The 18,344-nt window shown below is 38.9% G+C and overlaps 1 protein-coding gene across 1 annotated transcript in view; it reads left to right on the top strand.

Moving 5' to 3' along the window:
- LOC132988588 (disks large 1 tumor suppressor protein-like) overlaps positions 1–18,344 on the top strand; it is a 30,369-nt gene that overhangs the window by 7,951 nt on the left and 4,074 nt on the right. The window contains exon 3 of the mRNA XM_061056080.1: positions 14,979–15,130. Coding sequence (XP_060912063.1) covers positions 14,979–15,130 — 152 coding nt within the window. The remainder of the gene's footprint in view (positions 1–14,978; positions 15,131–18,344) is intronic.

The raw sequence follows: 18,344 nt of genomic DNA, 5'->3' as shown, positions 1-18,344 counted from the left end.
CGCTAAATCTTTTGGCTTCACTTGAGGCGAAGTGTTCTGCTGTCCATTCTTTATACAGTCTGTCACCTGGATCAGAAGAGAACTTATTTGGAATCAAAGGGTTTCTGAAATATTGCGTGTGAATGTGGACCACAGCAGGTTTTATTGAGCTCCAGCTTTAGCTGTTGAACATAGGCTAGTCAGTCCTGGAGGGACATTCTTTCCTGGGAGGCTTCTCTTTCTCTAATTGACTCTAAATGTTAATTAATTCTTTGCAGACAGACTTATATTACCAGTGGGACTTCACCTCACTCCTCAGTTATGGGTTGACGATAAAGGAAGTTTGTGTTGGCGAGTGGCACTGGATTGATCCATTACATTTCCGATGTATTGAAACGACTTTGTTTAGTAAAATAAGTCTGTTAAAGCTGCCCTCACACCAGGTGTCATGGCCCTGTCTTTCACCTGGGGCTAACACTTGGGCCAAAAATGGAGTTAGGTAGGCGCACTGTTACGTGGTGCATTTCTATTAGAGCTGCTCGGTTATGGTCCAAAACATCATGATTATTTTGAGTGATATCAAGATTATTAAATACGATTACTTCTCAAACTCATAAACTTATTTTAGTTTGTATACCAAACTCCTGAATCCGCTCATGTTTCTTACCTAACCATTCTCTTCTAAACATCACTCACAAACAGCTGCACCTCTCATTACACACAGCTGATTATCCCGCCCGCCTCATTCTGTTGATAGTTGTTTGTGTGTCTCTGCTCTTTTGGCAGTATTCATCAGCAGTATTTTAGAGACGCTTAAATAACATGACCCATATTTTGAAATGTTTCTACCGATTGTTCCCTCTCACATCAGGTGATGCATGTGTGTGGAGGCTTATTGATGATTCCTATTGCATTGATCATCCTATACTTTGAGTAGGATAATATTGACAGCAAGCAGCTGCCGAAAAATATTAAAATGAAGGCACGCATCGGGGTGTGTGAATATGTACAAATAGGACTAGTTAAACTGAAAGACACTTCACATAGCAGCCTCTGCCTTCAATGTGTGAATCTGGTGTGAATGGTTAATTACAAGCTCATGTCCATTTAGCAATTCCAGATACATTTTGAACTTTTCTCCATAAAATACTACAGATTTAGATTAGCTTCTTTTTCTAAATCTGAGGCACAACGTGCATCCCTGTTTCTCAAACTGCAGTTGTTGACTATTTTTGAGTCTGTACATGTTGTATGTGAAAACTCACATTTACCTGGCAGTTTGAGAAATACTTTAAAGTTTCATAATTTTTTTAACCATACATGTTAAAAATCTTCATCTTCTGTTGTATAAAACATTCCTTCATCAATTCTCAAAGAAGTATCTGGGAGTCATGTCATGAATATGTTAATTTAAAGGAAGAATATTTGATTTTTTGATCCAGTAGATGTCGCCCTTGAGCACCAGCATGAAACCAAAACAACTCGCGCTGCATTGTTGTGTTAGCATGCTAATGCTAGCGCTCTTTATTCTGCTCGTATCTTCACACTGCATGTAAATTTACCTGAAATGAGCGTGATCTAGAAACACAGTTAAGCAGTGAGTACAGTATGTTCTTCTTCTTTTCTCTAGTCCCTCAATTAAACAACTTTTATACACGAGGGGAGGAGTCAGCCGGCCGTCTGGGCGATGTAAACAATAAATTGGAACATTAATCATGTCTATAATAAATTTTCATTTATTGTTTGTTAACATTTCTGGTTTGTTTCTATTTAAAAAACATTTTCTTGTTTACACTAATTCCTGCACACATGTGATGTCTGATATGTAGTTAGTTTTAGTGGTTTGTATTTCCTTTTATATCTTCTCTACTTCTGGGGTGTGGTCTTTTCAATAAGACATTTGGAGACATGTTTCTTCATATGCCTTGAATTCTTATTCCAGTGAGTGAAATTAATAAAATAAATGAATAAATAAAGAAGAAAAAACGCTGATGAAATATACTTGGGCAGCTGTAAATGTACTCTGGCAGCCCATCGACTATTGTCTGTGTTACCCCTGTATGTAGGATTAGGGTCATAGAGCTAAATGGTACAACAAGATATTAATGCAGAATTATTTATGAAAATGCACGAGAACAAGAGCAAGGTTCCTTTTTATTATAGTGAAAGTGAAAAACAATTGGTTTGTCCTTCGATCTTTGCTTTGCCAGTTCCTTTATTAATAATTTAATATTTTATTCATGTTTTTGTACTGCCTTTCTACCATTTTTCCTAAACCAGTACTCCTAACAAACTGCTTTTCATAAAGTTAGACACTAATGAGGTGAAGTCACTGCCTCTGATAGATAAATCACTGGAATATGGCTGAAATATTGACGTGTGTTTGATTCTGACTGCTTTGAATGGTGTCAAAGGTTATGAGTGTCACTGGGTGCGTTTTAAGGCTTTCATGTGTACTTAATGGATTAAAGGACTTCTTTAGAGCTTAGATCAGATAGATCATCTGTTGAAGTAGTTGTTAAGATCAGGGCACATTTAAATAGCTTACTGTTGTTCCCTCACTCTGTCAGTAAGACCCAACAACATCACTAATGTGCTCCACAGCATTCTTTGAAAACTGAGCTTTTCATTTCTATTTATCAGAAACTATCCCCCATGTGGCCCTGCATGAAGCTTTTTACCTCATTTACCTATCAAGAGTCATAATAGAGTATGAGACTGCTGCCACCTTGTGGACAGAAATATGTAATGAATCAAGCATGATACCACCTGTCTCACTTTTCACATGTTCTAAACATCATGTCTGTCTGTTTGTATAAGTGATAACCAGTGGCTGTTCAGTGTTTACTCGACCTGCTGTGTGTGAGCTGAATGTGAGTGAGGGAGACGGTGAAAAAACAGATTTTTGTTGTAAGTGGTTGTAAGCTTTGTTTGTACACTTGGAAGACAGTCCATTAGAAATGCTCACAATGGAGACACTTGAAATTCTGAACTTCAACTGAAGTCCTATCGTTCAAATTTATTTATTTCTCTGAAACCTCATATATCAGGGTTTCCACTCTTTTCTCCAGATCACTTTTCCCATGACAATTAGCTGGTATGACAGGAGTACATTATGCCAATACACCAATATATTTCTTCTTGTGGAACTCTAGTTTAAAGATTAAGATTAAGATAGATAAGATTTACTTTTATTGATCCCCGCAAAGGGAAATTTCAGTTTTTACACTCTGTAAGTCATGCAACACACACATAGGCTGAAATATACACACATGCACAAACAGGATCCTATGGACATGCACTAATGGAGAGATGTCAGAGTGACGGAGTGGCCCACAGCGGGCGCTCCTGAGCTGGTGGTGGGAAGGGGGTTAGGTGCCTTGCTCAAGGGCACCTCGGCAGTGCTCAGGAAGTGATCTGGCACCTCTCCAGCTACCAGACCAACTTCCATATTTGGTCCGCACAGGGACTTGAACCTGGCGACCCTTTGGTTCCCAACCCAAGTCCCTACAGACTGAGCTACTGCCACCCCAAGGATGTGCAGTCTATGGCTATAACCATGAATTCCTTATAATTGATAGCGAATTGATCAAAGAATTATGCAAATTAACCTGCAGATCAAATTAATGACGTGGAGAAATAGCCTTTCAGTGTTGGTCTTGACTTGTCTTAAAATCTGGACACTGCCGGTCCGAGACCGAGACAAGACTGTGTTTAAATGCTTTCGATTCCGAGACGAGACCTTCAAAAAGTTGAGACCACTGATTTCAGTTCTACCACTAGTAGACTTATTACACCTACCCTTTTTACATTAGTCATTTTGTTAGATACATTTGAATTTGTACAGAGCAGTAAAAGAAAAAAAACTATGTTTGCCAATGTATACACAAATACATACTCTTTAAAGTAAGACAACAGATTTATGACATATGGTATATGTTTTATATGATTTTGCCGAACCTGCACACACAGTAGTTTATGGAAGTATGAAAGATAAATACAATATATGTAATTAATTCATTTAAGTTAAGAACGTATTGTTTTTTCAATATTGCTATAGATGTTTACATTTTGGTTTTAATATAATTAACGTTTCAAGACTAGTAGAAGAGCCTTCTAGCACCTAGACTCATCACACTATCAGATGAAATGAACTCAATTACAATTATTTCACAGTTTGTATTCATAAAAAAATGAAGATATTAAAAATAAAACTATATTCTTCCATTCTTTTGACATTTTCCAAACAGCTGTTTAAACGTCTTAGCTGTAGTCTAAAGCTTTTGAACAAGTAAACAAAAGAAAATGATTTAGTTGAAGCTGCTGAGTTATTCTGTTATTACCAAAGCAAAATGATCAAAACAGTTAACAATAATATAACATATAAAACATTCAACAGTTATGTTATATCTTAATATATTTATTTTTTAATAAATACAAATAACACACATAGAAGTATGCAACGATACATTAAATATAATACAATTAATTACAGTTACATATTAACAAAATAAACATTTTTTTTCTTCCCTAGGATTCCAATTTTTGTTTCAGTTTCTAATTTATGTTGCTGAGTCTGTCCATTGTTAGTATTTAGCTAATAAGTACTCTATTTTCAGTAAACAATAACATTCAGATTTAGCGACGGATTTGATTTGATTTTGCCGTATCTTGATTGTCTTCCTTTTTAATAGTTTTAATTCGTGTTTTGTTGAGATGGAGCTCTTTTTTTTTAGTTGATTAGCTTTCTTTGATATTAGGATCAGTCTCTAGGCAGAGACTGCTGCTCACAAAGGCCATTTGATTGTATGATTCTGGATCAGCTTTCACTAAGTGAACCTGGAATCTGATCGCTCTTTTGATCATGTGGAGAGAGAGAGAGGGAATTCCCCCAGCTCTGCTCTGCATGCCAGGTTTGGTAGTTTCTCACAGAACAGCAGATGACATTTCTTGATTGGGGTTGTGTCCCAAGATGTCTGCCAGTTATTTGTTACAGGGCGGCACACTTCAATTCCATAGAAAAGAATGGGTTGAATAATGTTAATGATCATTTTAGCCAAATCTGTATTTGGGGATTGAGTTTGTAACATTCTTTTGTAAGGACATGTTTCAGGGTCAGGACAGATCCCTGAAGGTTTGTTTTCCAGGCCTCAGTTAATTACTGGATTGTTACCACATGCATGCATCAATGCCCCTACTCGTCCAGTGGTGCAAGCATAGAAAGGCTGGTATGCAAGTTGTGCTTGAATCATGTTCCTGATCACATCATATCTTCTGTCCAGCTGCTGCAGAAGGTTCTGGAATCCATTAATCTCAACTGTAAATATGAACACTTGATCAAGACAGATAATGCGGCTACTGCTCTGTTCGGTCTTTTTGCCAGTTTTGAGTCTTTGTCATACTTTCAGTTGTTTTCAAACACAGCAGTAAGGGGAACAGATGAGGAAACGTGTTGCTGCAGACAAAGGTAACATGCTGATAAGGTTACAGCTGAGCCCACACAACAAGATATCATTCACTGAAGTGACAGCTTTCACTTGGTTCAGGTGTTATGTGGATGAGAATATTCATTGATGAACATAATTGTATCTGGATAAGAAGCTCCAGCAGGGGGTGCCAGAAGACCTGCTTTACCTTCCAGTTCTCTCCTCCTTCTCTCTCCAATGAAGCTTTTCTCCAGAGGCACTGAAAGAAAGCCTTGCTCATGTTTTTGCTGAGACAAACATCCTAGAGTTTTACAGATCTGCAGTGTACTGTTTTTGTATTTGCTCTCTACAAGCTCTGAGTGATTTCCACTGTGCTGAAATCAGAGTGAACAGTGTAGGAAAGTAAAAATAATAATAATATTTATGTGGCAAAGACATAGCTGTGTACAACTCAGCTGTATAATGTACGTGTTAAGAAATTCTAATACATACAGTGATGTGTTGCCTGGGCACTCTCAGATGAGTTTTTCCTCCCACGGTTGTGAGGTCAAAGACACCCACACACTGAGCTGACCTGCAGCAATTGGCTGAGCTCTTCCTCAGCCTCATGGCTGACCTCAGAAAATCGCAGACACACACGCATATGTTTCTGTTTTCAGCCTCCTAACATGGAGTTGGAAAGTGTACAGGCATGAATTAACACAAAGCTGTGGGCTTTGATTCATTAGCTGTTTTCACACAAACACTCCTGCAAAGTTTTGGAAAATTTCAGGGAGGATGCCATTAAAATCACAGCAGGAACTGTACCTGTCGGATGGGGGGGAGGGGGTCTTAGGAGGCAACACGACATGACGTCAGAACAACGTAGAAGTGGTGGACTAAGCAACAGAGTCTGACGCTATGATGACAATTTTCTCCTTTATATCATGCTATGTGTAGTTCAACACATTCCCAATATCAACAACAACACGGAAAAGAACATGCTGGCAAACAAAAAACAATATGAAGCAGTTTCATTACATGAGTGGAGATCACGCTGCCTGGTTGTTCTCCCATAATGCATTGCCACTTCTAAATCTCATTGGGTTGGAACATCATCCCCTCAGCAATCAGATATCTAAATGCTCCCTGGGTTTTTATATTTCTTTACAGACTTTTTATACTTTTTTACCTTTTATCAAATCAAATCATGTTATTGTCTAATTCAGTTGTTTCAGAAGGCTTTTGATATCTCATCTAATATTTAATCTCTCTTATAAATAATCATTGTTGTATGTACATCCCTGCGTTCATTTATCTTGGTTCAATTATCACAAGAGGGGGTAGCTATATGTTCAATTTACAATAACATTTGCTATCACATATCAGGCTGGCAAAAGTAACAACAGAAACTATCATGCAGATAAGCCTGCATCAGTCCTGTCTCTCACTCTGTCTGTTGTTTTATCTAATTATGGTAAAGTAGGATAAACATTACCAGCTTGTTGGTTTTATAAAATATCTAAAATATTAAATACTTCTCTGTTCTCTTACATTGCTTCATAATATTCATTTTATTATTCTGAATGATCTGGAAGTGGGCAAAGACTGAGGACCATCACCTCACAGTTATAGTGGAACATGGTATAAACAGGTTCTGACATAGCGCCCTCATTATTTGCTTAAGATGCAAATTCTTGCTAAACTTGATGCTTCACGCTTATAATTTTGCTGAGTTAATGATTGTGGACTAACACAAAAGTAGAAGTTAAAATGATGTTGCACAGTCCCTGTCGCTTTTTGGTGATAAAATGTTCTGGTTTTCCTTTTCATGCATTCTTAATAGAGGGCTGGATTTCAGTGTCTTATTTACTGCACTGGTCTCCTAGTGTTTACCAGTGAAAATACATTACTTAAAATGTGTTTCCATGGAGATGCCATGAACAGCAAGCCTGAATGTGACTTTGAGAAAGTTCAGAAACATTCGCTCCACCCAGCCTCCTTCTCCCAAAAGAAACCAAAATTAAGGAAATAGGATGAATCAGGGCCTGGTTAAGTGTTCACTTCATTTTGCAGTCATTAATTTTACCCTCCTCTCACTGTTCCCTCAAATTGGAGTCAAAGCTAAGTAGCTTTTTTCCACCCACTCTGCACTGCTCCTCCACTGAATTCAGACTTGCTTTCAACGTTCACATTCAGTCTTCAGAGAGGATGCTTATTCTCTGGCCGAATGGTAAAGACGACATCATCTGTGGAGGAGGGTTGTAACGGTTCAAAGAGGTCGCCCGCTTGGAGGACTACAGCCTCCATACATGGGGCGCGCACACTAACCACTGCGCCACCAGCGCCCCTACTATGCGATTACTACCACCAGCGCCCCTACTATGAAACTAAAACAACTCGCAGTGCATTGTTGTGTTAGCATGCTAATGCTAGCAATCTTTATTATGCTCGTATCTTCACACTGCATGTAAATTTACCTGAAATGAGCGTGATCTAGAAACACAGTTAAGCAGTGAGTACAGTATGTTATTCTTCTTTTCTCTAGTCCCTCAATTAAACAACTTTTATACACGAGGGGAGGAGTCAGCCGGCCGTCTGGGCGATGTAAACAAAGTGAAGATAGGACTCTGAAAACTCTGAAAACATCACAGACAGTGGGACTCGGGTGTTACACCCATTGTAGACAGTCATGACTCACAGAGTTATTTTCAGAGGAGATACTTGATTTATATTATATTTAAGTGTGAAAAATCACATAGAAAGCCTTTAACCCCGTGGAAAACGTCATGAGGTTAAAAAGATACTTCACCCGTTGAAACATGAATCTGTATTGACATTGGGTCATATATGTAGTAGAAATGTGAAATACATTTTGAAGTTGGTGCCTTCTTGGCCGAGAAAATGCAGAAAGTGTCTTTTTGGCTCATGTGGATGAAAGACACCAAATCCCAGAATGCACAGCACTGCAGGCCACTCCCACTGAAGCTAGGGTGCTCTATTTACAGACATTTACTTCAACACATAAGACCGTTTCCTCAACTGATTCCAAGATTTCTTCCAGAAGGAATTGGTATCTTGTAAATTCCTGTCAGAAAACAGACTCTATGTCTGTGTCCATAGACAAACAGTGAGAGCACCGACACTACCAGTCCGCCCCAGCTCAAGCCGGCCCCGGCTCCTCGTCCTCACCGCAGCAGCCGTCTCGTCGCTATATTGCGGCTCGTAGAGATACCCACGAACATCCGATTCGAGCACAAGACCTTCAAAATTCCCTTCATCCATATGAGATTGAAGTTGAAACATACTTTCCGCCATTGTAGGTTCTTATCAACTTTCTCCATAGAGCCTGTTAGCATAGCTACCAAGCAAGATGGCGGACGTTGAGTTTCAATCCTGGGAGTGAGTTCCCACCCACTGATCTGTAATAGGTCTATAGCTTCATCGGGTCCCCCCCCCTAATTTCACCCCCTCTAACCAAAGCATACTCTGATGACGCAGAATGATGATTTTTGGTATTCTTTTGCCCAGCTCCAGGGATTGGCATCTCTGGGTGATGCAGTCTTATATCAGTTAGCATGATCAAGGGGTTTCCAGTGACACATTACACTGTTAACCTGGCATGTCCCCACACACCTTTCTGTGTGAAGTCAGCGTGAGCTGATGTGAGAACACAGCGCACAAACATAAACTGTATGCACACGACCTTAGCCATCTCTGTCCCTGTAGTGAAATTGCTTCATAGTGTTTTCTCTTTGCCAGTATGTTCTTCTCTGCTCTTTTGTTTATATCGTGAATATATCAGGCAACATGTAGCACTGACATATACAAAGGCAAAGATAGTCAGCATAGCTTCGGTCTCTGTTGCTTTGTCTGCAGCTTCCCTTTCATTCTTTTGACGTCATGGATTGCACCCTGAGATCCCCCTCTCATTCCCTCTGTGAGGTGCATGTGTGAACAAACAATTTAGGAAGATTTCAGGGGCAATCTGCCTGGAAAGTGTTCTGTAAAGTTTTAGGAGTGAAGATGTTGAAACAGCTGCAGTCACACATTGACTATTGCACAAGGTTAACCTTACATGTTTTCCTCAAACTGTGGGAATAGTTGTGCTCTCTCTGGTTCACAGTTTTTTGTGTATTTGTTCAGTTGTTCGCTCGATGTTGAGGGGCAATTGCTAAAACAGTCTGCTTCTTGTTTCGCTCTGTCTCAAACTAATGTCCTGTTTCTTTAGTACAAACATGGAGTTCTTCTCCTTTAACCCCCCTGATGGACTGTACCATGTCTTATAGAGCCACAGTGAGCTTCACTGTACGTCTTAACAATACTTGGTAGCTTGCATGTGTCGGGAGATAGAAGGATTAGCTGGCACCTTAGTCACTGTGGAGGAGGGGATGCAGCTGGAATAATCGCTCCCCAAAGAAGCACAGCTTCAGAGGAAGCATCCCTGTGAGCCTTGGCCCACTCCACCCACCCGTTACGTAAGCATGAAGAAAGCATCGCAGCATTGTGACAGTGTGTGTGTGTGTGTGTGTGTGTGTGTGTGCACACTGTGAAAAGGCTTTGTGTCAGTATACCAATCTGTGCTTGTTAAATGAAGCGACCAGTAAAGTTGTATGTCGAACACATATGTCAAAGAGAATGCAAATCTTGTCAGAGCCACTGCAGGGTTGCCTAGGCAACTGAAAGGGGGGCATGAGAGCAGCATGTAAAAAGCCCCCTTTAAGTACCTGAGAAAAGAAGTAAAAGAACCTTCAAATGTTCATGACAACAATATACATCTGCTTATGAATGAAACTAATGATAAACAGCTTTGTAAAAAAATCATTCTATTTTTTAATAAGTTGATGTTTTACTATGTGACCAAGTCCCAGTCAGTGGTGAAGGTAACTAGGATTTTTTTTTGAATTTAGTAAATCAGTTAATTTTGAGGAGACCTTTTGTGTCCTTTTAACTTGAATTTATGAATTTAAAATGTATTATGTAACTTCAATATGTATTAGTTAATGTCTTCAGATTGTATATGATGATGTTGATTGTTTGCAGGCTTCCAGCCGCTCCTTATGTAAGATGGCCCGCCTTTCTAACTAGATGAAGATCTAGTACTAAACTGCTGCCAGCTAATTAATGTCTTTTTTATAAGTAAGACGGTGTGCCGGGGTTTGCTCCCAATCAGTTCAATCTGAACAGCCAACATCTCATCTGATATTCATGACATTCAGATTTTTGGGCTAAAATCTATCATGTGATTGTTGCTTCTACAGTATGAACAGGGATGGAAGAAGTACCACTTTTTCTGATGCAAGTTTTTTTTTCTGCTTTTATAGGTGCATCAGCTTCCTTTTTATCCTCACATTGTACTTGCAAGGCTCTAACAATCTCAGATATTACTTTTACATACTAATTATCCTGCTTATTTCACAAACAAATAGTAATTGCATATTTGCATCTGATCAGTATAGCATGTCTGTGCTGATGAGCAGAATGCATGTCATGACAATACCCATGGTCTTACTGACACAAATACTCACCAGATTGTGATTTTTTCATTGTCATTTTCTTATAAAGCCAATGGATTAACAGATAATACCAAGGGTTTAACATGTACTTCCACTGGAAAGTGTAATTACATGATTAAAATTCTTAGCTAGCACAATTTATTCTATTTTTGTGACTTGCTGAATTATCGTTCAACACATTCACCCAGGTCACTTTATTGAAATTTGATCCGTGCACAGAAACTCAGAACTATGACAGCAGTATCAGTGAAGAGGGATGTCGATGAGTTGTCGAAACCACTGCATCTGCTTCTTATGAAACAGAGTGTTGGTCATTAAGGGGAGAGTGTGACAGGGCGGCTGGCTGTGTTGAGCATGTTTCCCAGAGGAGAGCTGAATTAAACATCGGCTGTGCGGGGTGTAAGGTCATTGTCTGCATTGAAGGAAACAGCCTCTATATCTGAGGATTAGGTTCACTGTTAGCTTGCCATCAGGCATTTGGTGCTCCCACAGCACACTGTTTCACAGACTAGCAGCACTGCAATATGAGCGGAGAGAGCAGGGAGGTTTTACTGCACTGTGAGTTATTCTCATCAACTTTGTGTCGTTTCTTTCTTTCCGTGAACTCTGCATAAGAACAGATGATGTTTTCATTGTTTTTGAGTGTATTGCACTGCAGATAAGTGAGAATTTAATACCAGCTGTTAGTTCTTGTTAAATAAACGTAATGGTGAGCACAGCTGATAAGTGTTTACTTTTGATGTTATTCATTGTAAGTCTTTATAACATTTGAGTCTTTATAATGACACAGAGTTGAACTTTTTTTAAACACAGGCACATTTGCATTCTTTATTCTATCATAAGAATAAAATAGTGACAACCTGTTTTGTACTACATTGAGTCTAAGATAAATACTCACCCTGCTGTTTCCCAAGTGTTTGAGAGCTGTTAGAGATTTGCATAAATTAAGCTGTATTCATTTGAATTACAAAGCACAGAACTGTGATGTTATTTGTCTGATTTTGTTTGCAAGAACTCCATACGTTTTTACTATTTATTTTACTATTCTAAAAAAGGATTGAATTCATATATTTGTGTATGACAAACAGAAACAGGACCATGGGTCTACTGCTCAGTGTGGACATTTGGTGTTTATTCATTGCTATTTAAATGTTCATCCATCTTTTATGTACAAAGCTGGTGTGGCACATCACTCGTTTAGGAGTATAGTTAGTTACACATTGCTAGCCATTCCAGAAATGTGAGTGGAGTTCAAAAACAAATGCACATGAATGTAAAGCCAAACAAAGAGCCTACTTATGTTATACAATATGGTTTGTTGTGGATGTAATGATGCACCAACAGATGTTGAGTCCACTCTAAAAGCTTATAATGCAGTGATAAGGCAGTGACTCAGAATGTCAACAGACCATTTGAAAATGTTTACACTAGTGCAGACACTAGTTCTGAAAGTATAAAACAAATAGGTTTAAAAACTGTTCAGCTGCACATGTATGAATATCATTCAGTACGTTTACATGATGCTAAAACAAGTTCATATATTCTGTTAGTCCGACTAAAATCACACTTTAAAATACATGCTAACAGTAGAACAGAAACATCTGTAGAAGATAGATGGATATCTGACATCACCATTTGCATGAGGAATAGACCATGTCTATTAAATACCATGTCTTTTTACCAGCACTGAGTATGTATGAAATGTACAGAGCTTTAAAGTTGTCAATGTTTCCACAAGGCATGGGTCTTTCAAATATTCGAATGGTCAGTCATTTATTTAAAAAAATCATAATGTTCATGCAACCATTATGTCATCAAAAAAAAGTTTATTCATACTGCCGCCTGGCTGTAATGCGGTATTTCCACCAGACAGTGGCTGTGGCGCATCTGAAGAGTGTTTGCTAACTGCCATTAAACAGACTTACAGACTGTAGAGATGCTAAGAAACTAACTGAGCATCTCTTGAGTTAATAAACAATCTATTTCACTTAACAAGTCAGCTGTTAAAATTACAGTGATCGCGATGCTGATTCTGTTACCATGCTAATGGCAATTTTCATTATGTGTTAGCATCAAGCTAATGAGCCAAATTGTATACCCCAGTCCAACAAGGAGAATATTGTAAGCTAATGAAACAAACTCGCTTAAAGAAGTGTATTTTTCTTGCCTGAACACCCCCCCCCCCCCCCCCCCCCCTTGCTCCCTATCCCTCTTCCTGCATCTTATCCCATCTCTCCCCCTATCCCTTTCCAAGCCCAGTGCAGTCTAGACCTGTGAAGACTGTTTCTTCATGAGCCGGGTATCCGGCCGAAGATTTCTGCCTTTTAATAAGGCAGTTTTTTCTTACCACTGTAACTTTTGCTGCTTTGCTAAAGTGCTCATGATGGATAGGCCGGATCTTTGTAACATAGCAATAAGTAAGGTCTTTTACCTGCTTTTTGTAACATAACAATAAGTAAGGTCTTTTACCTGCTTTTTGTAACATAACAATGAGTAAGGTCTTTTACGTGCTTTTTGTAACATAGCAATGAGTAAGGTCTTTTACCTGCTTTTTGTAAAGTGTCTCGAGATAACACTCGAGACTTTAGTCCGTAACCATTGGCTCATCTGTGTGGCTCATCTGTGTCTATGGAACTGGAAGTTTTCCAGTTAATGTGATAGCTGGCTTGTCAGCGAGAGGGTCAGTACTTCTTCTGATTGTAATATGAAAAGCTGCATCATTTCAATCACAGTATTTGTCACCAAACCATTTGCGCACGTACTCATAGAACTGGAGTTCAATTCAAAACCTTTAATTGAACTCCATAGACACTGAGGTTTCCCTCATTCACAGTGACGTCGAGCTCACAGCAAAGAAGAGGGGACACAGATAAAAAGCGAGTAGAAAATTTAAAAAAATCAGCTATAAAAAGAAAACAGTTACAGTTGATGTCCAGAAACATATCTAAAAACAGTTACAAATTGATGAGCAATGGTCCGTTACTATGGCCTTAAAGGCTGCATATGAGGGCAGAGTCTTAATCTTTAACATTTGTTGGATGACATTCCAGGAATTAGGAGCATTGAATGAAAACGCAGTCTTTCCCAGATCTGAGTATGCTCGCGGGACCTTCAGAACCAGCCAATCACTGGAACCAGTGAAATACGTTCCAAATTGCCATTCCAGTAATGCTGTAATGTATGTAGTTACATCCAGTCACAGAACGCAGCGCTCTGTAACAGGGTTTGTGTGTCTTAGATTGTAGCTTCAGATTAAAGCAGGCTGTTACCTCACTGACTCTGTATGAAGTCATTAATGTCATTGTAAATATTAATTCTAAGTTATTTTCCTACACACTGGGGTCTCCAACCTGTGAGTTGCTCTTTTAGTCCGTCTTCACACTGGACTTCTTTTTTCAGAAAAAAGTGCTGCCTTCACTGCCTTTTGAGCGCTTCTGCACAAGTGTTCTTAAACCTTAACAACCGGATCTAGCCTACGGCGCAAGCGTGCCGGAGCAGACGCATCAATTTAGCACAGAAAAGAACAAGCGGGACGGGAAGTCAGACACCGAAAACATTAGCTGTCAGAAAGGCGCTTTTCTGAAAAGTTGAAACAATTGAACTGAAAAAGGGGGGTGCAGCGCTTTTTGAAAAGGCATCATCCTTTTTCCTTTTTCCATAGGCTTGTATGTAAAAAAGGCGCTGGCAGTTGAAAAATAAAGTCAAGTGTGAACATGGCCTTAGTGGACAAATAAAAGAAAATGGCAACACAGATCATCTGTAACTCTAAAATGTCATGTTCACTGGTTATTGGACACAAACATGAACATTTCTCTCAACTAAAGACGGGTGTTACTATCCCTAATTAAAATATATATTTGTCATATACTTGGTGTGGCAGGAGGTCAATGCAGAATCACCTGCTGTAGCATTACTTACCAACTGAACACTTCTTAATCACTGGAACTGCAGATTATTTTGGCTGATTAAGGCTGATCTGGTTCACATGTTTAAAAAACGTCTTTATGGAGTTCTCTAACTGTATTGTCTATTAAGAAGCTAAGCAGAATATGAATCGTCTGTCCCCTCTATTTCACAGATATCCAGGAGTTTTATGAAGTGACGCTGCTAAACACACAGAAGAGCTGCGAGCAAAAGCTGGAGGAGGTCAACCACATGGCGGACAAGTGGGAGAAGAGTGTTTCTATTCAAAACTTTGAGCTCGCTCACCCTGCCTGTCCAGTGGAAGAGGTGAGTCTCTGACACAGAAGATACACCTCTATAGATAGTCTACAGAAGCAAAGCAGGGGGAGGCTAAAGTGGTTCACCTCAGTAGAAACATATAAAAACAACATTTCAGGTGCTCAATAAATACATAAGGGTCTGAGGTAAGGCTTCCATTTGTCTAAGTGAGTAGATGTGGAAAATATCTACTAGCTTTGTCTCTTAATCTCTTATGATTAAAAAACCCTAGCTGGTGCAGGGTGTGTTTGAATCATAGACTGTATGTAAAAAGTGAATTGCCATTGCTTCACAAAATAATGCCAATTAAGGAGTGCCTTAATCCTGCATTCCTCTAATGTTCATCTCCACTGGTTGTAAAGAAGTCTGAGGGACTGATTCACCAAAGGATTGGGCAGCTTTTGTGCCCACTTACTGAAACCTTTGCAAATAGTTAAAAAAGTCTGTCTCACAGTCTGTCCCTGCTCCACCTCTCTCCCTCTCTTAATAAAAATGCCAGACTAACAAAATACACACTGCCTGTGTAATTTGTTGAACATTTCTTTCAAATTGTATTTTATTTAAGGAGCATTTTATTTATTATTATTTTTATTTCACAAACTGGTAGTTTTTTTAATTTGTCATGTATTTTACAGCAGTGACATTTAGAAAATTGTGAATGGGCATTTTTATTTTTTTGCAGTCATTTAGTGAAAATGTTTCCACCTTTTCATGCAAATAAGACTTACTGCAAAAAAGCTTCTATTTCACAAACACTGACGCTAGTATTTATGAGAGATGTTACATGTAAACATTCCACTGATCAGGAAAACAATTCTGCCTCTGCATGACTTTACATTGGACATTACTATTATTAATAAAACCACAGCCTGTCAGCCTGTCCACACTTGATCCACATTTGTGAAGACAGCCTGGAGCCAGTATGCACAAACTTCATTTAAAAAGTGAAACTCATATTACATGTTTTAAGTTTGGCATTAAATAGATGCTCTCTCTCCTCTCCTAGCTCATATTCCTTACAGTATGTGCACAAAGCGGCTCCCTCAGCATGAGAGCTCCCACCGAGTAAACTTGCAGCTTTTCTCCACACTGAGATGCTAAAGAGGAGCAGACTGCACCGAGCAGGACAACTTTATGGGCTTGTTTGCACTTGAATATCATTAACTCTAAATACTGTGTGAATTAGACCTGCGCAATTTTGTGAGCCATTTGCGGCTAAAATAAATTTTTAGTGAATCCGGCACTGAGTATACAAAATGGTCCAATACCTCATCCCCCAACCCCCAACCCTCGATTTATTGCTTTAGAATTGTTTTTTCCTTGTGAGATTCTGGTCTTTATACCAAGTGCCTTCCTGGTTACTGCAGTACATGTACATGTACATGTTGGTTCATTGTAGTTAACCTGACCAGTGTATGCTTCAGGGAGGGGCTACCTGTGATTGACAGGTTGCTACCATGGTGACATATCAACCAAAATACAGAAGTAAATGATAACAAGATTCTGACGACCAGTAAGCCAAAGCTGAGGCTTCAAACAGCAGTGATGGATATGCTGAACGAGCAGCAGGAGAAAGTGAAGCAGCATCACATAAAAGCATGTTGAAATGTAGGTCAGCAGGGGATTTCCCACAAACTTAAAATGGGCTTTAATTAATTCTTGTTGAGTGGAAAAGTATTGTCCTTGGTTTTGTTTTCAGCAGAGTTCTGTATGTATCTATAGAGCAAGCTCAACATAACACACACACAATACACACAGGCTTAAACATTAAAATGCTGACTGAATAAATGTGCCAGAACAATATATTTATAATATCACTACTCCATCATTAGAGCACAAGTAGTTTTGTAATGATAACATATGTGGATTCTAATTTAAATAAATGTGTGGCTGAAATTTACAACCCCATTATCTAAAAGGTTGGGACTATGTGTGTCATGTAATTAAAACAATGTATGTGTAGGTATGTTATTTATTTTGGAAGAGATCTCTGTATGCAGGGGGCGGGGCCACAAACTGCCCGTGATGTTTGGGCCCTCAGACATATATGTGGCTCAGTTGGTGGAGTCATCGTCTCTCAACCGGAACGTTGAGGGTTCGATCCCCAGTTCCTGCAGCAACATGTGCATAGGAATGGGATTAGTTACTTCTGATGGTCACTTTTCATAGCAACATCTACCATCAGTGTGTGAATGGGTAGGTGTGACATGTGGTGTAAGAGAGCTTTGAGTAGTCAGAAGACTAGAAAAGACTCAACTCAAGTCCATTCACTATTTATGAAAAACAGACATGATTCCCCATCATTTCTAAAAATCATTTTCTATGAACACAGACCACTACATTTACACTTGTTCACTGTAAATCTACAATGCAAATGAGAAAACTGTATACAGTATATACCAGATCCAGAAATGTCCACGCCTTCTCTTGTTCCAGTCAGTTTTTTTGTGTGTTCTGCAGTTTAAATGTGTAAGGTTGTGTGAATTCTGTTTATGGTATGTTAAGCTTATGTCATCTTAATTTGGACTGAGGTGAAGTGGAAAACTGTCCTGATGTCTGATTACTATATAATATATATAATATACTTTTTTTTAAATCCTTGATGCCTCGTTCTTTGGGCTAAAGCGGAGAGGTACCATCCAGCCTGTTATCAGTAATTACTTCAAAAGCCACAATCTGTGATGGATGGAGGTGCATTAGTGCACATGGCTAACCTGCACATTTGTAAAGGCAGTATTAATATTGATCGATATGTACCTATATGTATACCTATTAGACAACTTATTTTTCAGTGATGGCCTGATTATTTCGGCAAGACAATGCCAGACCACATTCTCCACTTCTACATCATGTCTCAGTAGTAAAACATCTGGGTGGCCTTCCTACAGTCCCCATGTGTCAAACTGACTCGATCTGTATTATGAAGAGTAAATATGACGAAGGAGACCCTGAACCGTCGATCAGCTGAGAAACCCTACATTAAAGAAGAATGGTAAAACATTTTAATAATACCAAATACACTTGCAGAGAGTGTTATTAAAACAAGATGTGACGTAACAGTGTTGAAACTTGACCCTGTTATGAATATTTTGATATGAAAAAAAAATTAAATCTGGGCAAATCATTTTTCAGAACAATGCAATTTCTCGAATTCAACATTTGATATGTTGGCTTTGTTTTTTTCAATCAAATGTGGTTTTAATGTTGTACGATCATTACATTG

The sequence above is a fragment of the Labrus mixtus genome, chromosome 14 (genome assembly GCF_963584025.1).
Source record: "Labrus mixtus chromosome 14, fLabMix1.1, whole genome shotgun sequence".
Taxonomy (NCBI): domain Eukaryota; kingdom Metazoa; phylum Chordata; class Actinopteri; order Labriformes; family Labridae; genus Labrus; species Labrus mixtus.
This window is presented reverse-complemented; position numbering and strand designations above follow the sequence as displayed.